Source organism: Mytilus trossulus, chromosome 13, assembly GCF_036588685.1.
Source record: "Mytilus trossulus isolate FHL-02 chromosome 13, PNRI_Mtr1.1.1.hap1, whole genome shotgun sequence".
NCBI lineage: Eukaryota > Metazoa > Mollusca > Bivalvia > Mytilida > Mytilidae > Mytilus > Mytilus trossulus.
Window position 1 is genome coordinate 35,854,507 of NC_086385.1, and position 25,583 is coordinate 35,880,089.

General features: G+C 31.0%; 1 protein-coding gene across 10 annotated transcripts in view; it reads right to left on the reverse strand.

Moving 5' to 3' along the window:
- Window positions 1-10,073: 10,073 nt before the first annotated feature.
- Window positions 10,074-25,583, reverse strand: part of LOC134695143 (outer dynein arm-docking complex subunit 4-like) — a 30,247-nt gene continuing 14,737 nt past the window's right edge. For 2 of the 10 annotated variants that reach the window (XM_063556332.1, XM_063556331.1), the window contains 5 exons: window positions 20,142-20,228; window positions 19,314-19,510; window positions 18,359-18,592; window positions 14,478-14,804; window positions 10,074-10,414 (listed from right to left, as the gene is read on the reverse strand). In XM_063556332.1, the coding sequence (XP_063412402.1) occupies window positions 10,362-10,414; window positions 14,478-14,804; window positions 18,359-18,592; window positions 19,314-19,510; window positions 20,142-20,228 (898 nt within the window). In that variant the 3' untranslated portion in view covers window positions 10,074-10,361. Of the gene's footprint in view, window positions 10,415-11,021; window positions 11,100-13,812; window positions 14,047-14,477; window positions 14,805-17,192; window positions 17,244-18,358; window positions 18,593-19,313; window positions 19,511-20,141; window positions 20,229-25,583 lie in introns of all 10 variants that reach the window. The other 8 variants (XM_063556334.1, XM_063556335.1, XM_063556333.1 and 5 more) reach the window with 7 other exon arrangements.

A 25,583-nucleotide genomic window follows, 5' to 3' on the forward strand; every position in this document is an offset into this window, starting at 1 on the left:
TGCATAGGGGCTTTCTGGAATCGATAAAATTCATTACTTTAAGTTAATGATACAAAACGTGTAGGAATATATAGTAATCCCTCATATATTTATGCACTTTTGCTAATTTTTGATCTATAATAAAAATAAACTTCTACGTCATTTTGTCTCCTTGGTATTTATACAAAATTTTATTTTTATATCGGTTAATATACGCGGCCTTCACAATTATGAATGTATCTAAACAATACTGTTAATATGTAGGTGTAATACCAACATTGATTTTCTCCTATTAGTCTTTGTTAAATTTGCACTTTTCAAAAATTTGTGCAGAATTTATCTTTGTTTCAAATAAAGGAATACTTGGCATGAGTAAAGTTTTATCCTGTCCAGTTCTATAGAGAAAGTTTCACATAACATTTCATTGCATATAAGAAAATAACCATCATTGGAAGTTAACTAATCAAATTTCTCCCCTTATTCTATCTGTGTACAAGGTTTAGTCACCATGTAACCTCAAAATTACAACAATTTCTATAGAAATCACAAATAAAAAATAATGATGTTTTGAAATACCCAAGACATATGTTTATGACACAGGAATAATTTTACTGCAATAAAATGTAGGATAAATTACCTACAACGGTCAAATTCAAGGGAATATTTTTTAGACCTACTTTCGTATGCAACCGGATGTGACGTACCATGATTTGGTGGTATTACACCTAAACGGCCTTCATCAATATGAATGAGTTTATGTGTTCTTTAACATTGACCATTTGGACTTATAAAACATATAAGATAAGTCAATGTATGTAACTTTAAAGTACTAATGAACACATTTCAAATATTAGTACTTTCTCAATGCTCTTCAACTTCGTATTTTATTTTGCCTTTTTAACTTCTTTGGATTCGAGCGTCACTGATGAATCTTTTGTAGACGAAACGTGCGTCTGGCATATATACTAAATTTAGTCCTGGTATCTATGATGAGTTTATTTAATAGATAAAAGAGGGACGAAAGATATCAGAGGGACAGTCAAACTCATTAATCGAAAATAAACTGACAACACCATGGCTTAAAATGAAAAAGACAAGCAGACAAACAACAGTACACATAGAAAACTAAAGAATAAGCAACACGAACTCCTAAAAAAAACTGCTTTGGACGAGTAAGCAGATCCTGCTCCACATGTGGCACCAGTCGTGTTGCTCATGTTATAACACATCCAGTAAATAGTTTTATTCGGTAGGTCACATTCATGATAGGGAAGGGGATTGTAGTTTCGATGTAAGGAACATATCCGATATCATCTGCTAAACGGTTATTTCATAGTGGTCAACCAATAAATGTATCTCATAGTAATAAAACACTGCGGGTGTTCTTTTTACATGCTATCCTCCTGACTGACACATCAAAGATGTCAACAAAATGTAAACAAATATATACCACTGGATATGTGTTGGCTTGATTGTACATCTTTCGGGTCCAGAATAATAAAGAATAGAATAGAGACTATCAAAGCCTTGTCATCAATACCAAGTTAACAACACATATTGAGCTCAAGGAAAAATTCATAACAGAAAGTCCTTCTGATTTTTTTGAAATACTTAGCCTTTTCTACCTCAGGTATAGATTACCTTATCTGTATTTGGCAAAACTTTTAGGAATTTTGGTCTTAATGCTCTTCAATTTCGTACTGCCTTTTTAACTTTTTTTGATTCGAGCATCACTGATGAGTCTTTTGTAGACGAAACGCGCGTCTGATGTATATATAAAATTAAATCCTGGTATATATGATGAATTTATTGGCAAATGGCTCAAAAAAGCTCAAACAAATTAAACTGTCGCATTCCTGACTTTACACAGGCATATCCTTATGAGTAAAATGGGGAATTCAAAAATAGCAAAAGACAATTGCTAGAATGGTCTTCTGAACATATATAAGGATATGACATTCTGTAGGATAATCACTAACGATCGAGGTAGTGACAAGGTTACATTTGTTTGTAACGGTGACAATCTTAATCACAAAAAGAACATACAATAAACATCGAAACCAAAAAAAACCATTAATAAGTAACTTATACTTAAAACGATATCAAATTTGAACAATTTATAATTCCTATTTGTGAAATATCCATTTCTTTATAACAAGGCATACGATAAGATAGTATAGGAATTAATTTCATATTATGATTGCCTTGATAGAGGGTTGCTGCTCATAATGAAGATATATAACTGCCCAAGATTTTAAAGTAGTGAAATTGAAATCATCTCTTCGTAAATTTTGAGTACGCCATGAATGATTGGTTAAACATTATGGAACATCCATGTCACAGATGACAACAGATATATTTAATTGTCGTAACTATAATATCGTCCTCTTTTATCCAGAATGTGCTCTATCGGATTCGACTTAATACCATTTTTTTACTTACATGACCAACACGAAGGGTGCCACATTTGGAGCAGGATCTGCCTACCATTCATAAACACCTGAGATCACCCACTTTTTATTGGGGTTCGTTTTGCCAAGTATCTAGTTTTCTATGTTATGTTATGTGTACTATTGTTTGTCTATTTTTCATTTTCTTTTTAGACATGGCATTATAAACCAAGAAAACTAACATTGACCTGTGAACCATGAAAATGAGGTCAAGGTCAGATAAACCATACCAGGTCGGCATGTACAGCTAACAATTCTTCCATACAACAAATAAAGTTAACTTATTGCTTATAGTTTAAGAAAAACAGATCAAAACATAAAAGCTTAACACTGAGCAATGAACCGTAAAAAATGAGGTCAAGGTCAAATAAAACCTGCGCGACTGGCATGTAGATCATGAATTATTTCCATACACCAAATATAGTTGACCTATTGCATATAGTATTAGAAAAATAGGCCAAAACTCAAAAACTTAACTTTGACCACTGAACCATGAAAATGAGGTCAAGGTCATATGACATCTGCCAGGTAGACATGTACACCTTACAACCATTCCATACACAATATATAGAAGACCTATTGCATACAGTATGTGAAAAACAGACCAAAACACAAAAACTTAACAATAACCATGAACCATGAAAATGAGGTCAAGGTCAGATGACACCTGCCAGTTGGACATGTAACCCTTACACTGCTTCCATACACCAAATATACTCGACCTATTGCTTATAGTATCTCCGATATGGACTTGACCTCGTTCACTGATCCATGAAATGAGGTCGAGGTCAAGTGAAAACTGCCTGACGGGCAAGAGGACCTTGCAAGGTACGCACATACCTAATATAGTTATCCTTTTACTTATAATAAGAGAGAATGTAATATTACAAAAAATCTTAACTTTTTTTTTCAAGTAGTCACTGAACCATGAAAATGAGGTCAAGGACATTGACATATGACTGACGGAAACTTCGTAACATGAGGCATCCATATACAAAAAATGAAGCATCCAGGTCTCCCACCTTCTAAAATATAAAGCTTTTAAGAAGTGAGCTAACACCGCCACCGCCGCCGGAGCACTATCCCTATGTCGAGCTTTCTGCAACAAAAGTCGCAGGCTCGACAAAAAACGGAAGGTGGTCCAATTTCTTTTGGTTAATATACTGAAAGCATTTTAAAACAGCTAATTCTTTTCATAACTTATTTTAAAATCCAATTCATTTTCTTCTTTTAATTATTTTTTCAATGAATAATCCAAAGGTGTCATTTGTTCACAACCTGCAGCTTCAAAAGAAGCTTGTTGACCTAGCATTTCATAAATCTTAAAAAGTCATCATTGAATAGCAGTCATTTCATGTTAACAAAACCTTAAACATCTTGGGTTGTTCAGACATTAAACAAATTGAGAAAGCTTTAAGGAAATTGTATACAAAAATGCACTGATTTCTACAAAAGCAAGTACTTCTGATCTGAACAACAAGCAAAATATGCCCTTCATTTTAGTTCATATCTTTTGGTTCTTATTTTTCTACCTTTTATTTCTTTACCCTTTATTTGGCACTTTGTGTCCATAAGACTCTATCATTTAAACACTAAATACACCCCCATGCTTATTGCAAATCTTCAAGGATAGGACAATAGATTTTGGTATAGCTTTAAATATGCCAGTTTTGTATGGAGGCATGATTACTGATGAACTCTGTTAATTCATCTTCAATCAAAAGTTTTAGACCTGAGATCACCGATCATCACCCCCAGTTTTTGATGGGGTTCATATTGTTTAGTCTTTAGTTTTCTATGTTGTGTTTTGTGTACTATTGTTTGTCTGTTTGTTCTTTTCTTTTTTATCCGTGGCACGTACTGTTGGTTTATTATTTATTTGAGTTTAAAAATCCCTCTGGTATGTTTTGCTCTTCTTTTACCGGATGTATATATATATATATATATATATATCAAACATTAACACAGACTGATGTTTCATTTCTTTAATATTCAAATATTCTATTATTATAATTTTTAAAATACATTGTATTAGCTTTTTAAAAAGCTGTCAAAATGTTTGTTTCTTATGGATGTCTTCATTGCCTCTGGTTTTCTGAATGTTTTCTAAATTGTTTTTTTGTTTAAGGCATTGGAATTACAAAATTCCACATTTAACAATTAAATTCTGAATAAAACAGATCATTTTTTCAATAAAATAAGCACAACTAATTAATTTGCGTAGAGGTTGCACAGTGTATACATAATTATAGTAAAACCCTAAATAAAAAAAGTTAAAACTTCTTTGGGTAGTGATATGCTGGTCAGTAATGTTTTATTTTTACATTTTTATTCGCACACATACACACTTATACCCACACATACACACACACATTTAAATTTATCCTCAAACACACCACTTAGCAAACAAAACCATTTAATTGCAACACAAACATGTGTATCTTGCGTACTTGTAAATAGTTGCGTATAAAACAATTAAAAAAAAATATTCTGAAATTCAAATATAAAATTTTAAATGTGTTTGTATAATCATGCACAGAATATTGCATTGAAAATGTTGGTTCAATGTAAAAAGAGTTCAAGAACTCAGTATAAATCTGATATATGTATTAAAAGAATAGTTTTCAAAAGTAAATTTTCACTAAAAGTATATCTTGTAATGAAGAAAAGGCAAAAATTGGTTTAATTATTTCATTATCAGAGCAAAAAAAGGGGTATTTAATGACTTTTAAAATACAAAAAAAAAGTCTTTAATAAGACTTCTGTAGAAAATAATGAATGCTTCAAAAATGTCAAATCAGATAGGAGTAAGGCTGTATAATTTAGGCCTACAGCACTTAAAAAAAATATAGTCTTGCCCTCGCAAACCTGAATGTTCAGATAATCAAAGCGCGAAAGCGCTGTAAAGGCAGTTAATTACAGGTTGTGTGTATTTCTAGACCAGTTATATCATTATCTTCCATAGAACAGAGGTGGTTTGTAGAATTTAAGATTTAGAGTTCTTTTGTACCTAGTTCACCTATATCTAGTCTACTGTTTACAGTATATTTTCTGTGCCTCCCATGAAATGCATTTTTAGCCATGGCCTTGTCAGTTTGCTTTAAATTTATGAGTTTGACTGTCCCTTTGGTGTCTTTCGTCCCTCTTCTTTAGACATATAAGAACTTTTCCTTTTCAATATAAATAGACTATTTTTAATCATTGATTGTATACACATATTCTATGACTCCCATAAAAAATAGTTCACAAAGATTGACTAGTCTCTGTACTGTGTGTATAGCAAGGACATCAAGTAACATAATGGTTAATGTACATAGTAACATGTCAACTTTTTTGATGACCATACCTGTCAACTGTCAGTATTTGCAGAGTATTTCCCCCATCGAGCTTGAGGCTCCCAAATGGAAATTTCGTAAGAGCAATTTTGTCGACTATTTTAAAGAAAACAATTAATTCAACAAAGGCTATGAGCTTGTTAATGCACGAAGAAGCCAAAAACCACATTAGAATATATTTGAAGGGAATCCATTGACAAATCGCCCCACTTTAAAAACAAGGGTGCACACACTGAAATGTCTCGCCTTCTTTACTAATCATTGATATTATGTTGATAGTCCTAATAATTAAGCGTTATTACAACTGTCACATAATCTTGACATAAACCAAGAAAACTAAACATTGACCTTTGAACCATGAAAATGAGGTCAATGTCAGATAAACCATGCCAGGTAGCCATGTACAGCTTACAATTCTTCCATACAACAAATAAAATTGACTTATTGCTTATAGTTATATATAGCTTATAACCTGTGCAACTGACATGTAGATCATGAAATATTTCCATACACCAAATATAGTTGACCTATTGCATATAGTATTAGATAAAAAGGCCAAAACTCAAAAACTTAACTTTGACCACTGAACCATGAAAATGAGGTCAAGGTCATATGACACCTGCCAGGTAGACCTGCACACCTTACAACCATTCCATACACAAAATATAGAAGACCTATTGCAAACAGTATAAGAAAAACAGACCAAAACACAAAACTTAACTATAACCACTAAACCATGAAAATGAGGTCAAGGTCAGATGACGCCTGCCAGTTGGACATGTACACCTTACAGTGCTTCCATACACCGAATATACTAGACCTATTGCTTATAGTATCTCAGATATGGACTTGACCACCAAAACTTAACCTTGTTCGCTGATCCATGAAATGAGGTCGAGGTCAAGTGAAAACTGTCTGATGGGCAAGAGGACCTTGCAAGGTACGCACATACCAAATATAGTTATCCTATTACTTATAATAAGACTAAGAGAGAATTTAACATTACAAAAAATTTTAACTTTTTTTTCAAGTAGTAACTGAACCATGAAAATGAGGTCAAGGACATTGGACATGTGACTGACGGAATCTTCGTAACATGAGGCAACCATATACAAAGTATGAAGCATCCAGGTCTCCCACCTTCTAAAATATAAAGCTTTTAAGAACTGAGCTAACATCGCCGCCGCCGTATCACTATCCCTATGTCGAGCTTTCTGCGACAAAAGTCGCAGGCTCGACAAAAAAACTGCCCCAAACCTGGATTTCCAAATCGCCCTACTTGTGAACTGTGTTAAATCCCGTTAATATATTACTCCTGCCAACTGGTCCCTCCTAATGGAAATGGGTGAAATCTAGATAAATATATTATTAACCAGGATGAATTTAGTAATGCCAACTCGCCCCACTTATGGAAAAAGATGTTAATCCATTGAATATAAGTTAAATTCCTTATATTGCATTTTGATACATTTAACTGGTTTCTTTTCAATTGTTATGCAAATAAATAAGCTTCAAAACTTACAGTTATTCTTCAACAATCAGGTTTTTTTTATATTATAATTTCAGTATATATCAATAATAGTAATTAAATTAATTTTTGGTTTGTTTGTATTCTGTGAAGATTAGTTTTCATTAAAGTGGTGCGAGTTTTTATTTTTAATTGTATATATAGTAATCTAAATATTACCGTTTTTTTATAAGTAGGGCGAGTTGGCAGGAGTAATATTAAACATGATTTAACCAATTTCACATGTACATGTGGGGCGATTTGATAAATAAGTTTGTGGCGGTTTTTTAAAAAGTGGGGCGATTAGCCAATGGGGCAACTTGTCCTGCTTCCATTTGAAGGCCCCCTTGAAGGTTTTGTATGACTATATGGACCATCTTTCACGTAAAACCCCCATGTGCATTTTGAAAAGTTGGCAGATATGTTTCTAACTCCAGGCAAAATCTACCAGTATGAATGAAAAAGAAGTTTTCAATTAAGGCTCTGTGGCCATAACAGTTGTCTCATTAGCATTTTAACCACTTCCCATATTTGTAATTAAAACAATAGAAGAAAACTATTCAACGCAAAAACAAAACTTACTTGTAAATATGAAATTCTCTTTACGGTATGAGTTTTTCTCATTGTTTGAGATTGAACAGTAGTACCTGTAACTGCTTATACCTATTTCTTATTCACTTTTGCTTGATAAACTCACTAAATATCATATATATTGTACCACATCTCCTTATTTTTATAAGCATTCCAATAACATGAACAATTGTAATTCAATTCTATATACCAAAGCAAAATGAACTGCACCACTTTCATTCACTAGTATGCATCTTTTGGCAAAATACAAGTTCTTAAATGACACAATATATATTTATTGATAAAAAAATAAAATTTAGTATACAACTCTTTAACAGGTATAAAAAAAGCACAGCTTTGTCATAACTTGTGAAATCTGTGCTGAAAACATAGACATTGATGGTATTTGAGTAATTCCATGTGTGAAGCTCAACATTAGCTCGTCATTTGGTGGTGGACAGTTATAGTTCCTTTCTGCAGGCTAGGATGAATGACTTTTCAGGAAAACCAATTTCACAAATCAAAACTTTCCTCTAGATTTCTCCTACAATATTCATCCAGTTTAGTTCTTTTGTTTTAATTGGACACCGTCCTGATTTTTAATTTTGCAAACCATTCAGTCTCTTGCTTGCAAATGGTGCATGAAAATAGGATGGGTATGGCAGTAGACAAGTCTCTTTAAAGTGGGTTTGTGCCCTGAAAAAAAGTTTTATAACTTAAGTTTTTTTGAAACTTGTGCAACACACATACCTAAATAACTATAACATGGAAGAGAGCATCATTCGTGTCAATGTTTTGTTCCTGTTTACATTGTCATTGATATTTTTTCAGAAAGCCTGAGGCATAACTCATGAATTCCTGTCATTACATCCTAAATTAACATAATTACTGCTAGAATAATAATCAGTATGATATACGTACACTATCATTGTACAGCCCAAGTCTTCAGTATATATAATTGTTGCATTCATTTACTCCTGTGTTCAGTCGTTCAAAAATATTTAAACATCAACAAATGAACTTTAATAAGGACAAGAAAACACTAGAAAAGATACGTACATACAATCCGTGTTTAAGAGTATTTGAAAGAGAAATATATCTGGTTAAACGATGTATAAAGGAGAAATATATCTGGTTAAACGATGTATAAAGGAGGAAAAATTGTAGATATTGCATTACGATGCTTTCTACCTAATAGCACGTGGATATGTTTACATATTTAGACTTGACCCAGTATGACCCGTACCTTGTAGCTCACCGCCGTCGTTTAAACACTTTGACTACAGTCGTGTAAGACAATAAAAAGCTTAAGCCTGTACTATTTGTGTGAAGTAAATGTCTTTGTTCTGTACATTTAAATTGTTTTACCTGATAGCAAGGACGTATATCTATCCGTTTCCTTCTCAATTCACTTTGTCAAATTCTTCGAGCTTCTTCAAAACATACGTATTACTGCGCCCGAAAGTGAGAAAAATATGAGAAATCCTCGTAAAATAATGCTATTTTCAATTTTGTGGAATCCATTTTGTTATATTAATTATACAAAGATAAAAAAAAGTTACGATTTATTATGAATTCGCATATCATTATACGGAACGTTTATGGACTATTTTTTTAGCTGTAAATCGGTCATTTTGGCGGGAAATCATGTACACATACACACGTAGATTGGCTGGTACCCGACCGTAATGTTACACATCACATATATCAAATAGCTAATACCCGGAACGTAGTACCGGGAACCAGGATAATACGTAGACAACATACATAACTAGAACCGAAATTGAAAACGCTTTACGGTTCTCGTATATAAACCGAATTCCGCTTTGAATTATAGAAGATGCAATATTAATCATGTTCAGTCGACTTTTCATTGTTATATCAACGTCTGAACTAATTAAAGAATATTTAGATGTCAGATAACACTCGAAATTGACCCGACCTCTTTCCACACGGAATACACATAATGATAGTTTGTAGTCAGGTTGACTGCTTATAATGCAAAATACACACTAATAACAAGTTCTATAAAACGAACAATACACACTGATCGTTTCTTTAGTCCCCAATGTAAATGAAAGAAACAAAAACCATATTATACCATAAAAAGAAGAGGAGAAATTCGAAGATTTCCGGATCTATTTCTGGCCAAAAGACCCCCTGGATAGATTGCGTATGAAAAGATGAACATCATGACTTAAAAGTCAGGCCTTAAAGCACTGCCTTTAAAAACCATTTGGTTAATGAAAATAACTATTTTTTTGTTCAAAACATTATTTTATAGTTAGCTATGTAACTAAATAAGATAAATTTGAAAAATTAAAAAAATTAAAAATTAAAACTAAGCAGTGAGTACTTGAATCATATTTGCCCTGAAAGGATTTGCTATATTCAGAAATTTAAAATGAGTTTAAAAATTTTGGACGGCATTTAGTATATCACAGATCAGACAACTCAAATAAACTGGAGTAAATGCGTTTCATTGGATAAAAGTTTCTAGTCACATGACAGTCACATGCTTTATTCTGCTACTTCTTGTTCTTTTTCTTTTGTTTCTTCAGTCTTTTGTTCCTCTAGAAAGATACAAAAAGGATTATAAATAATCAGGAATATAAATCTAAATCTAAATACATTACATATAAGTAAAAGTCTTGAATCATAATACTAAGTATATGAGATGTAAGAAAAATATATAAAACAATTGTAATCAAATATGAATAATTCTGTAACATGTGGTACTAACTAACATTGACATCATTAATGAAAACAAAATTTTAATGATTTATCTTTATCTTAAAGGTATTCTACAGGAACAGAATTTTTAAATAGTGCATTAAAATTTGTAGCATCTGCTCCCAATGTCACTGTAATCCTGCAGTGACCTTAAGGAGATCATATTTAATTCCTGATGCAGGAAAACGCCAACTTAACTACAATTAAAGCTTAATCAAGCATGTTTATATAAAGCTATTGCTGTTCAAGAATTATGATAATACCATCATTTGAGGTGTGCAAATATTCCATATATAAGTGTGACATACCAAGCCTCTGAAGAAAAAAACAAAAAACAAATTGAGGGAAAAATCACAGAACCCAAAACCTTAATTGCTGTAACACCATAAATAATCAGTGTCATAATACTGCTTTTCAAACAAACAATAAAACAAAAACAATTAAAACCTTCTGATGACTCTGTATATTCTCTTGATGACTTCCTGTCTGATGAGGGAGTTTTCTTAGTTGATCTGGATTCTCTTTCTATAAGAGTTTCAAAACTTGTTTTTAATGTTGTTAAAAAAGTTGTAATAATAAGATGGGGTACGATTGTCAGTGAGACATTAAACTATTTACCAGAATCAATAGAACAAGGACATGAACATCCTATAGGACTCTTTGAGCTTCAGCAATCAGCAAAGAATATAGTATATACTAAAAAATAAGGCTCCAACATAGCAAAATTTGAAATAACTTTTTGATTAAACTAATGACTAGATGTTCTTTATGATTAAAAATGTGATCAACAGCAAACCAACAATAATCACCAAATCACAAACTTCTGACCTTTATGTTCATGTTCATTTTTGTTCTGTTAAACAATGCTTTTTATCCATACATTTGATGTGTTTGAGCTTTTGATTTTACCCTTTGAATATGTACTGACTTTTCGTTTTGAATTTTTCTCAAAGTTCAGAATTTTTGTGATTTTACAGTTTTTGAAGTGACAAAACTGTATTGTTCCCTTCCACTGTAAAAAAATATTACATATTTAAACATAACGTAATTTTATATTTAAAATTAAGAATCAATTCATACACAGTTAAGGGTTGATACAAAGTAAATAAGAATCAAAGAAAACCACATCCAAAGGGGAATAACTCAGAATAAGCTAGTAAACTAATTAGACAAAAAGAACAATGTCCACACAAATAATCCTATGCATACACTGCTTTTAAAATAAACGTTATATCCCATTCTCTTAAAAACTATAAAATTCAGTTATCAGGGTACAATTCTGAGGTACATGTAAACCTGAGTGAAGCAGGCGCAGATCAAGAGGGGGGTTCTGGGGATTGAAACCCCCCTTTTTTTTGGATGATCAATGCATTTGAATGGGGACATGTAATAGGAACCCCCCTTTGTCCTGGGTTAGGAACCCCCCTTTTTAAAATGGCCGGTTCCACCCCTCTGATTGCATCTGAATGACCACATATTGGACACAGAAAAAGAGGGTCGTGAGGAGGGTACTATCATGAGGATTATGATAATGGTAAAAACTCTTGCCAAATGACGTAACCTAATTTTTGGTGCATGACGATTGAATATAGACTCTATTTAAATGATTAAAAAAATCTACTTATTTTGACGAATCGCCTTTTAAATTTTTTTTCCAAAATTGACGGTAACAATAATTAATTTTAGACCTCTAATGGATCACCATAATACTTTTAACCATTTTGACTTTAACTGTAGCAGAAAATGACAGTTTGAAGCATAACGGTAAAGAGCATTACTTGGCTGATCTGGCCTATTCGAAGTTTCTATCTGAAGTGCCGTATTTTTGGTTATTTTATTCTTTACAGAAAGTGAATCAAATTGGTTGAAAAAAATAGGGGGTCACGGACCATTTAAGCTCAACATTTTACTTTTAAACAGGTATGTAAAAGGGACCATTCTTCAATGAAATGATAGGGAACATAGAGGTGTTGACATATTTTTATCGGAATATCAAAAAAAAATTCTATCATACACTTGGTCAAAAACTGTTATATAAAAAGCTGAAATATAGCTTCAAAGAATGAGCAAATAAAAAACATATGTCACCTATAAGGAAAAAAAAATATTTTGCCTTTAAACCCACATTTTGGCGGGGAAATGGTGAAAATTGGTGAAATGTCATTTTGACCCTTTAACAAATACTGATAATAACAAAAATATTCTAATAGTCACATAACTTCAATATTTACACATTTCTAATCAATCAAAATATTTAAAAAAATTATATTGAATTTACGACAAATACTTTTTTAATTCATGGGTGAAATTATGCGCCGTCGAATAGTCCCAAGCAACCTTAACACAAATTGGTATCCATGAAAATAAACTTGTCTACAACACATATTCACTGAAAACAAGAAAATATGATCACAGAAATAAACATGTATTATATTCAGATTAGTGCTACACAAAAATAAATTAAAAAACATAAATAATTAAATTAAGCTGAAGATCAAATAATATTAGTTCTAAAATGTTAGTATCTAAAATATTAAATTATAAGCCTATAAAGTACAAGATCAATTTTTAGTCAGATAAAAACAAAACAATAAAACTAGAAGATCTAAAAAGAAAAATTAAGAATAAATAAATGAAAACATTTAAAGATATTGCACATTTAGGCATGCATGTACTCTTTGTTGTTTTCCACTGGTATTCAGCTTCATCTTGGTAACATTAAAGATTACATAAAAATTGTTATGGGCATAAATAAAATACAGAGAAAAATAGGCAAAATTTAAATAGTGAATAATATGATGCTAAAAAAATATAGAAAAGAGATAATGGCAAAAATAAATAAAGAATTGTGAAAATTTAAATGGCCTTTAAAAAAAGTCCCCACTCATTCAGACCCTCATTCATTTATCTGTAAGTTTGTAAAATTAGAAATAAAGGATATACATTAATGCAATAATTGTAACACTTGCAGCAACCTGTCATTATATAGAAATCTTATACAAATTTTATTTAGCCATTTTAAACTTTTGAATACAAATTAAATGGAACATTTCCCATATTCTGATGGCTTGGCAAATGATATATTTACAATATGTAACTTCAAGTATATTGGCGGGAAAGTGAGACAAAAGAAAAATACAACAAATAAAAACTTTTAAAAATGCTGGACATTGTGAAAAGCAGTCTAAGAAGTTGTGATTCATGCTTTGGATACTAAGGGTGAACAGTGCAATTAAACCTTTTTTGTCTTTCTTTTGATCCTTTGGTGAGGGAGTCCTTCTCGATTTAGATTGTCCCTTAGGGGAAGGAGTCCTTCTGGATTTGGAATGTCCCTTAGGTGAAGGAGTCCTTCTGGATTTGGACTGTCCTTTTGGTGAGGGGGTCCTTCTTGATTTAGTTTTCTCCTTTGGTGAAGGAGTTCTGGATCTATTTTTAGTTTTAGGTGATGGTGTCCTAGGTTTACCTATTCGAACTGTAAGAAATTTGAAACATTACCAATTTTCTATTTTTAACATCATTTCAGACTTCACAAAACTCAAGCAACTTGTGTCATGTGATATATTGGGCACTTACAGTTATTTTATTTCACATGCTTCCTTTAAGTTGTTATTTGTCAAAAAGATCAACAAATAACTTTTTCTGTTAGAAATTCATTTAGTAAAATTCAAACCACTAAAAATAAAACCGCAATCAAATACAAATTAATAATCTGCAGATCATTCCAATGTCAATCATTTCAAAAAATGTCATTAGTCTACACCCACAATTCTAAAGGGGTAATCTCAAAACATATACCCAATAATAAAATAATTGTATAGATGCAAACTGTACATTTTGAGATGATCCCTATTTCAATCTATTAATTTAAAACCATCACATCTAGGCAGATTTCATGTTTTTAACCTTTTGCAACACTAATGGCTGATCCACCCTGTTTTGAGCCTCCAGCAGACTCGTGACCTTTCTGTGACCCTGTCTCTTCATGAAAAGAGACAGAGGGTTGTTTGGCTGGGGAATCCCTCCCCTCCTTTGAAGGGGATATAGGTGTCATTCTATCAGGAGCAGGACTTTTAGTTGGTGATTTTATAGGGGACCGACCCCTAGACCCTATGGGAGTTGCTGGAGGCTTAGCAGGAGATCTCATCCTTCCAGACCCTCTTGGAGTTTTGAGACTAGCATCAGGACTACGTTTTCTTTGACTCGCTTGGAGATTTTTTAAATCAGAAAGTGCTGAAAAAAATCCATGATTCTAATTCGTCATATACAGAATTGATTTCAATAGCATATTAAAATGCCTCGAAGATAAAGTATTATCATTTACATAAACAAAGTTGGAATAATTCAAAACATACAGTTTTTAGGTAATTGGTAACACACAAAAAAAGAATGTTAAGATCCTGTAGCCCTTTTCACAAAAAATCTTAAGTGTAAAATTGATCGTAAGTCTAAAATATTCCTTAACAATTCAACTTAATATTTTTATCGTAAGATTAATTTACACTTAAGATTTTTTGTTAAAAGGGCTGCTGTTATATAAATATGTAAATGATGATCCAAGGCTTAACCCAAAAAGATATTTTGCTACAAGATGTGTTTATCAGAGATGCTAATGAGTGTTAACATCTTTTTGGGTATAAGTCTTAATTATTCAAAACTTTAAGTAAAACGGCTATCATAATGACAACTCAAATGAATTTTCTGCACTGATGTATCCAGCTTATCTTCATGTAAACTTGTTGATTAATTGAAAGGAAACTTTATTTTAAAATGCTTGCAGAATTTTACTGTTTATATTTCTCTTAAAACTAAAACAAATATGGGTCCAAAACATTAAGACCTGCTTTGAAAATCACTTCATCATTAAGTGAATGAAATATGGACTATTAAACCCTTTCAGATTGATTGATTTTTGGTTGCTTAACAATCCAGTGGAACCCCATAGAATAAATCTGTATGATTTTATTTATTATTGTCCATGCAAGCCTATACATTTAACATTAGAATCAAGAAAAGAGTCATTGGTAAAAGACTCAGAGATAACATTTAGGTTAACTTATATTTTGCTCCACTAAAATCTTGTGAATTTTCATTAAAATAGTCAGATGATTTTGAAAAGTTAACAACTGATAAAAAAAACTGTACTTTTTGTAAAATTGAGGACTGAACAAACAGGACGTAACTTTCATTTATTCAAAACAGTTTTAAAAATTTCGCAAACCAGACTTCTACTTTACAGATAGGTAACTCAGTGTAATTAGGTCAAGGAAAACAAAACAAGTATTTTCTACTTCAGGAAATAAATAGGTAGTTAGAATTTATTTTTTCAATTTATCTTTTTACCTAAACTTTAAATACAAACTTGACCTTCAATACTATCACAATAAGTTCATTACTAGAATTTCAAATTTGTTCACAACAGATCCATCATTTTATGAAATTGAGAATGGAAATGGGGAATATGTCAAAGAGACAACAACTCGACCATAGAAAAAACAACAGCAGAAGGTCACCAACAGGTCTTCAATGTAGCGAGAAATTCCCGCACCCAGAGGCATCCTTCAGTTGTCCCCTAAACAAATATATACTTGTTCAGTGATAATGAACGCCATATGTTTCATATGGCCAAAAAAAGGTAGACCTTATCAAGATCGCCTTTTGGGTTGTGGTGTTTTTCTACAGAAATAATGGTATTTATCAGACAGAACATGCTAAAGGTATGAAAACCAGATCTGATGTTCTATCTATGAAAACAAGATGATCTGTTTTAATCAAGAAAATATATATCTGAAAAGTTAAGTATAAGTTATGATATATATACAGTTCAGAAGTCAACTTAGATTTGTAATGTGGAAGTAAATTTATATACAAGAACTGTATAATTTCCTCTTTTCCTTTCCTTTCGGTTTAAGAAATAAAATGATATATGTTATCACGACAAATAGAAAGTTGTATCTCAACAATAAAAATACTTCCACAATATACAAAGATACAAACTTAGATACAGACTTTTTTTTAAGAAAACATATCATACAGGTATATGTAAAATTAAGATTGAACATGATTAAACACATATTTTCAAACAAAATTAGACTTGATATTTCTCAAATATCAATTATATATATATAGATATATTTGGGATTATTTCTTCTAACATTTTAATTTTTGCTTTTAAAGTTAGCATATGTAAAACAGTAAAAATAAATATAGACTGGAAGTATTATGAATTTGGGCTGTTCAAACATTTATCTTGTGGGCAATGGAAGGCATTCATATTAATTTTGTAATAAAAAATTTAATTTAATGGGTCTTAAAAAGTACTTCACAAGTATTCAATTCTGGAACATCCTATATCAAACCTGTTGCCTATAAACTAACAATTATCATAAAATTTTTGAAAATTACGAAAAAAAAAATTATTAAAAAAAAAAAAATTTTTACTATAATTTTTTTTTTCAAAATTTGAAAATTACGAAAAAAACTAGAAAAAAACATGTATCACCTTAAATTACGAAAATAAACCTGCCTTTAATCAATCTCAATCTTAATTTAATGTTAAATCTGTTGACTAGATAGAGATACAATATGTTTACAGTCAGGGATCTACACATCAGGTTTTACCTTTCTCCTCCTCAAAATCATCAGCATAATTATTATCTCCCTTTGTTTCTTCTATGTAAGCATAATATAAATCAGTTAATAATTGTGACTTATTTTAAAATATAGTATTAGAATAACTGATAATACAGTTGATTCATTTAATTTTGTTGGATACCAATTTTCGTGGGTGAATTGTGGGTATAAGAGAACAAAGAATTAAAATGTCCAGTATCTTTTGACTTTAAGCATGTACATAGAATCGTTAAAATCAGGAAAATGAATTCCCTCAAAAGAATTTTTTTCTTAAATCCAAGAAAATGGTACCTATGAAAGTATAATTGAATCCACAGTAATAGATAATAAATAGTGCTATACAATGCCATATTTAAGATTCAAACAAAATTTTCTATTATCTGATTTTTAGGATAGACTATACATGTACTATCTAAATGAGGACTTAATTTACCCGGAACCAAAGAATTTCATAAGAAATATTTGAAAACCAAATAATAAGATGTTGTCTGTTTAAAAGTCAAGGCCAAAATCAATTAAACCTTCTTTTGAGTAGTCTACCTTGCATAATAATTATTTCTAAATTTACTTGAACAGAAGTGTGAACTTTCATAGATTTTCAATTTAAAATAATTTATAGAATTCTTCATAGACAATAGAGAAGCCAAAATACATTAAATTTACATTGTAATTTTTTTAAATGCAATTTAAAAAAAAAAAAAAAATATATGAAAATTTTAGTTTTTGACTTATATATGGCATCATATTACTGATCAAAATTTTTAATGTACAACATGCTTATTATACTTTAAATAGTTTCTGCATTAACATAAACATTGGAATTATTTCTAAAATTATAATAATTTCTTTGACAATAACTCATACAATTTATCAAATGTCTTACTGATCTTTTTAAGTGTGCTTTAAAGTATAAAAGTTTCCTTGGTTGTTCAGTGAACCATGAATTCTTTGTCAGCTACTTTAGATATAGAAAAACAAACTCACGGGACAAATAGGATATCATCCTCTCTCAAAATTTGATTGGCTAGTAAGAACAATTGTTTCCTATTAAATAGGTAGCATACAAAGTGATTTCATGGTTCACTAAGCATACACGGAAACTTTATTTTCTTTGTACAGACACGCTCAAGTATAAAAGCTGTAACAGTACTAACCTGTTGATCCTGGTCTACTCTCTATTTTTGCCGATCCAGCTGTTCCAGGTCGTTGCTCTGTTTTTTTATCTGTATCTTCATCTTCCTCATCTCCTTCACCTCGTACTATTTTACCGTTAACTTCGTCTAAAGCTTTTTTAATGGCTTGTTCTGCTACATTGTCTTCTAAATCTTTAGCAATTTGTAACGATTCTTCAAATGATGAGGCTGCTGCTTGTAATTCACCATTTTTAACTGAAACCAAAGATAATTCATAATGACCCTGACATTAACAAGTTCATATATTTTGTTCATGTGATGTAATCATGCTTAAGATATTGGTGCTCATTGAAACATTTAAAAATATTAAAGCCAGAAAATTGTATATTCATTGGTATTCACTGCTTCCCCTCTAAAACACAAAATTTAGGAGTACCATAGGAGAAAAGGCTAGTAAGACTGGAGTCAGAATAATATGTCCAGGTAGGGTGACATCATTGAGGGGGGATAGGACCTTTATCGAGACTCCAGGATCGGGTGTTTTTAAGCTAAGGATTTCAGGATTGACCCCTTCGGAGTCTGAGAATTTCTTTATTCAAATTTCGGGACATCGGGATTTCAGAATTTCGTGTTTTTAAGCCCGGGATTTCGGGATCAGGACCTCTCCTATCCCCTCTCATCATTGACATGTCTCATCAACTACCACATTAAAATATCAGACTCAGTGTGACAGTCTACTATAAAACATGGTTTATAAGCCTTTTATATTCTTATCCTGAAAATGCACTGACTTTGTAATTTGATGTTTAACAAAAATCAATAGACCATCATCATGTACATAAGAAATATATATCTGTTGTCTTTCCCATGGGACTTATAAATTCACCAGCATCATAAAAGCAAATTTAATAACTTGAAAACTTTGTATAACTAAAGAGGAATCACTGTATTTAATGCTAATGATTTATAACCATACCTTCAGATTGTGCTACTAAAACTGAGGCGTGTAATTTCCAAGTGTCGTCTTCTGCCTCTTTGGCTGCCTCTAGAGCTTTCCTTCCATTGTCTCTAGCATCCACATATTGATTTAATTCTAAATGACATCGTCCTATTTCATGGAATAACCAGGCACTTTCTAATGGTGACTTACTCATAGGTATCTTCTCACACCACCTAATGATTATATAAAAAGATATGATGCAATGAAAAATTATAAATAAAAAAGTTCCTAGTGAAAAACTTACTCAAATACTCCAATAACACACAACTGTCATATTTTTACTTTGAAAGGTATTTCTTTATTTGAAAAATTCTATCCATGCGTGATATTTTTCTTCACGTAAAACTTTGGAACCTATCATGAGTCACAAACCTTTAAGAGATGTAATTCCCTCTAACAGAATACAAAAGGATACCATTCATATCAGATTTTTTTGTTTGCTTTGCCTTGTTGTGATGTTGTTATGGATTGCACTTGCAGTCATGATTGTTGCATTTTATTGAGAAAATACATTTTATTTTTGACACCTTGGAAATTGTTGTCATTGAAGTAAAAGCATACATGTATTCTTAATTATGAAACATACATACATGTATTTCTGTTTGAAAGGTTTTTACACTAGTAATTTTTGGGGCTAGGCTCAGTATTCAAGGCCATACCTTGACCTATAATGGTTGACTTTAATAAATTTTTACTTGGATGGAGAGTTGTCTCATTGGCACTTATAGCAGATCTTCTTATATCTATTCTATATGCAATATCATTATACATCATCATGTGATTAGACATAAAACAAATCCTTACACATCAATGGCCTTTTGGAAGGATCCTTTTCTGGCATAAACTCTACCCAAATTATCTAAAGCTCTTGACTTAGCATCTTCTAAATCGCTAAAAAAGAATAAATTGAAAACATTAAATACATTATGATACCATAATAAGGCAAACAAATTTACATGAACTTAAAGTACATGTACAACATTTTGTATATGTACTTTTTCTGATACATCAACTCTCATGAAACCATATCATCAGCAAATAAAATGTTGCCAATAAATAGAAATTATTTTGTAAATAACATTTTAAGAGAGTGACTACTAACATCAATTTTGGTTATCATTTTATGTAAGTCTCTGTTGTGGATTATTATTTTTACATAAATTTACATAAAAAATATCATGCTGAACTTCTTTCAAATGAACATATATCTGCCTTTATATATATATATATATACATAGTATAAAAGAACAAGAAACTAATAATACATTGACTTGACAATTCTTATCAATACATTTTTTGTCATTTCTTGCAAAAATAATGACCTAACTAAAAAATTTGGTCATCATCATGATCATACAAGCAAAGTAATTGCAAAAAGATCTTTTGAAAGTTAAAATTAAATTTTTGTATGCAAATATTATAGCAAACATATATCAAAAAATGCAATCAGTGAATCCAAGGAAAATTCAGAAGCACACTGATTATAAAAAAACACCATGCTCAGGTATGCAAGCCAAAAAATCTGAAAATAAAATACTGTTATTTTTCTCAAACAACATGCTTGGAAGTATAGTCACTAAAATAGATAGTTTTCCCGAAGGACAAAATTTAAGGAAGAGTTCATTCCCTTTTCCGCAATATTGAAGGTCAAATTTCTAACTAAGCAACCTAATTTAAGTGATCATTCTAACCACTCACTAGAATTAAAATTGAATGATTGATTGATTGGTTGACTAATTGATTGGTTGATAGGTGCTCACGCATCACAAGTTTAATATAAATTAGTTTATAAGAAAATCTAGTTTGACCTTCAACATGTACAAAAATGTAGCCCAAGTGCAATTACTCTAACTCAACTTTCATCAATAGAAAACTATCTGTTCACTTTATTTGCATGCAATTACACAAAAAAAGAAAACAATCTGTTTACATGTATATGGTCATCTAAAATTAAAATGTTTAAATTAAACCAATATTTGGTTATAAATACTTCAAAATGTCATCTCAACTGCATGCAGGTTAATAAAATAATAATTAATCAACATCTGCAGATCCAGCAAATTTTAAGAAAAGCTTATCAGTGGTAATGCAAGGTATATCTAACATCTTACCATATATGCATTTTTCTTTAGCATATTTCATTTTTTTTTTTAAAGATTTAAGGTTTGAAGAATACTAACCTATCTTTTAATCTCAAGCATAATTAAATGAAAGCTATTCAAGATTGAGTGATTGGTGTTTGCTTTATGCCACCTCAGCGTACAAAGGAAAACATGTGAAGCCAAAGTTACATATGTTATAGTAATAAGATGGAGTCCCTTAAATTTTATACATTTCAAAACACTTCAATCACAATTTAAAGAGCTAGGTTCTGATCTTTGACCAAATCTAACATTTTGGATCTGACGAATCACATTAAATAGCATGCATGCTTCAAAACTTCACATAAAATTACCCAGACTTTTTCTTTTTTCTTTTTCTCATCCTGTAGTTTTAAGTCAAATGTTTTTTTAACATGTCTATGTTTCCATGTTACTTATCTATCATTGAAATCCTATAAGATTTGATTATTTCCCTGTTTTCTTTAAAATTGGAAAATTTTCTTAGTTACTATATTATATAATTAAAAATATCTAATAGAAGCAAAGTTCTCATCAAAAATATAAGCCTTTATCCAAAACTCATTATTAGAATAATCAAAATAAATCTAATTTAAGTTTCCCAAAAAAAATAAAAGTAAATTTTGTGAATGATTACTTTTAAACATGATGTGAATATTATTTTTAGGTGGTCTGTATGTGAAAACTGTAAGCACATGCTGAAATGTCTTGTCTGATTTAAAACTGATAATGCATGTAATGATTGAACTTTATGTTGAAAGTCTTTGAGTCTTAAAGGTATCATGCAAGCTGAATATAATCAATAATCCATGCAAATGAGGTCAAGGTCAGATGAACCATTACAAATTACAATCAAATATAGTTGTCCTATTGCTAATGGTATCTCAGAAACAGATTTAACATTGAAAAAAAAAAATAAACATTGACCAATCAACCATGAAATTGAGATAAAGTTCAAATGAATCCTGGCAGACAAACATGTACACTTTCATACATGCTATACTCATTTTATATGCCAAACATAGTTGAAATGATGTTTATAGTATCTGAGATACTGATTTCACCTCAAAAACTGAACCTTGATCACGGATCACTGGTCTTTGAAATGAGGGCAAAACATTGCAATTATTCTATGTACCAAATATAGATTATTAGTTATCCTTTAACAGGTCAGGACCACTACCTTATATGGAAATGCATAAATTAGCATACTTATGTTCTCGCACATGTATTTGTTTATTTACATGTGACGCAATTTATTTTTACCTAGGTTTTTAACCAATCCACTAAATGAGTCACAATGCATGATGGACTACTACGTGTTTACAATCTTCCAAGAACACGTGTTATTTACTGAAATACAACACATTTTTTCGTGCAATGCGGGATTCACAATTTCGCTTAGTTTTTCATTTTGTGTATCCTCATTTATAGTTCGTGATATAAAGTATTACTTCCATGCTCAGATTAACGAAGAGTTGTTTCTATGCGAAGAAAACAGGGTTTGAATTATCCGATAAATAGCCATTAACATGTTTGACGATGGCACAGAGATTTCATGTATTTGTCCACCAGAAAGCAACGAAACAACAGCGAAAAAACACAATTACCCATGAGACAAACTTACTAGTGTAAAGTAAGCTGTCGATAACAGCCGGTGCTGATATTCACGAGTACAGCAATTTTCGTATAGATAAATGAAGGCAAATGTGTGATCCTTGAATTTTGTGTTCTTAAAAAAGGCGTAGAAATATTTACATACATGGCAGTGTTGACAAAATCTATAATTCCAAACTGTTCCCTTTGTTTTGAAGGTAATAAAGTCAGCAACTGTAGTTTCAGTGTGTTCGTTTTTTAACAGGCTCGGACTTTTGCCAAACTGAATAAATCATTACAGCTGATTTCGTATACCTGCAAAGTAAAACTTTGGTTGGCTTGATTGCTTTGTTTGTATAGTTGTTTATACAAGCTTTGAAATAAGATTGACATCTTTAAACAATATATATATATAGGCTTAGTTTAACTTGTGTATTTTATATTTTGTACAATATACAAACAAAGCAAGCAAGCTGACCAAAGTTTTGCTCTACATGCATTAGGAAATAAGCTGTAATGATGTTATCCATATGTATGTGCGACATAGTGGAAAATTTTATATGTTTTGTGAAAATTGCAGCGTTGGATCTATAACAAAAAAAAGAAGATGTGGTATGATTGCCAATGCACCTGCTGTCCACAAGAGACCAACATGACACAGAAATTAACGTTTATAGATCACCATACGGCCTTCAACAATGAGCAAAACCCATACCGCATAGTTATAAAAGGCCCCGATATGACAATGTAAAACAATTCAAACGAGAAAAACTAACGTCCTTAATTATATAAAAAAAAAAAGGAACGAAAAACAAATATGTAACTCATAAACAAACGACAACCACTGAAATACAGGTTCCTATACAATATATTTATTTTGATGGGATAGATTTCTTCTACTATTATACATTTAGTTGGGCCGATTTTTTTTTTTTTTTTTTTGATTGTTTTACACAAGTAATTTTTGGGTCATTTATAGCTTAGTTTTCAGCATTGAACCTATGACTGCTTACTTTACTGAAACAGAATAAGTCTTTGTTGGTAAGATGTCTCTTTGGCACTCATACCTCATCTTCTTATTTCTATATACAAAGCACGTTTTCAAAAAAAAAATATAATAGGTAATATGCACCCACTATGATCCAGAGACTTTTAATATTGGAGATATTTTACATATGTCAGGACAGCGGCCAAACGAAAAAAAAAACCTGAGGTATATTTTGTGATAAAATTAGCAACAAACGGATATTATCGATGGATGAAACTATAAAAAAAAAAATTGAGCTATAAACCGTACCTCCCCTTTTGTGCAGGGTTAGGACCCCCTTTTAAAATGGCTGGAAGCGCCCCTGCCGCTTTCATAAAACTTAATTTTAGCATACTGAATATTATGATGTTCTTACTTTAAGTTCAGGTCCTGTTAAAAAAAAAATTACTCATTCAGTACAGAAAGAAGTGTTTCAATGAAAGTTTCGTGTTTTTCTAGGCAGAAATGATTTTGGAATGACATTTAAATACTGGTTGAAAAAAACTTAAATGATTTTCTTACTGGACAGTGGTCACTTCATTGGATAGTTCACTGTTTCGTGTCGTGAAATTAATGCAGGTCCAATTCATACAAATGTCATAACAATGCACAAAACCGGTTCAACTACTTTTGCAAGGCGGAAACGAAAGTCGAATCTTGAAGCCAGTAAACAATATTTTTTTAATCTGAGCATGCAAATTGAAGATTACGTTATATATTTTACATTAAATATATTTGCAGAATAAAAATATTGGTAATGAGAGTCCCAGACAATATATCAGTTGACTGTTTTTCCCACTATTTCCACGTGTTTTAAGTAGTATTTTACTCGTAGTAGCCCACAATGCATTGTAGTTCATTGAGTCGATTGGTCAGTTTTTCAAGGCCATATTGGCCTTGTGTTTTGGAAATTACTATGCAAATATATTCTGACGTCAGAAAATCTAGAGTTCTTGACCTGTTTAAGGATCTACAAAGTTGTTTCTAATTACAATTTTACAGGATAGTATATAGTTCATATTTCTAAAATAGTTACAAGTATATATCAAATTATCAAGAATTCAAGAAGGTGTGTTTTACCGTCTTGACTGACTACTCACATTGTTGGTTTAAGATTTCTAAAAACTGTCATGCTTTTATAGTTTCTTTCAGAAAATAAATCTGATTGGTTAATGAACTAATGATAGTATCAGAAATGAATTTTGATTGGTTCATGAATTGATGATAATACTGGAAATGAAATTTTGATTGGTTAATGAATTGATGATAATACTGGAAATGAAATTTTGATTGGTTAATGAACTGATCATAATATTGGAAATGAACTTTGATAAGTTAATAATGAATTGAAAATCATATCAGAAATGAATTTTGATTTGTTAATAAATTGATGATAATATAATAAATGAAATATAATATAAAAATAACTGGCAATGAATTCATTGTAAAGAAAGAAGTTCAGCATTAAATTTTCAAATTCAAAAAATGAATGCACTGTATATC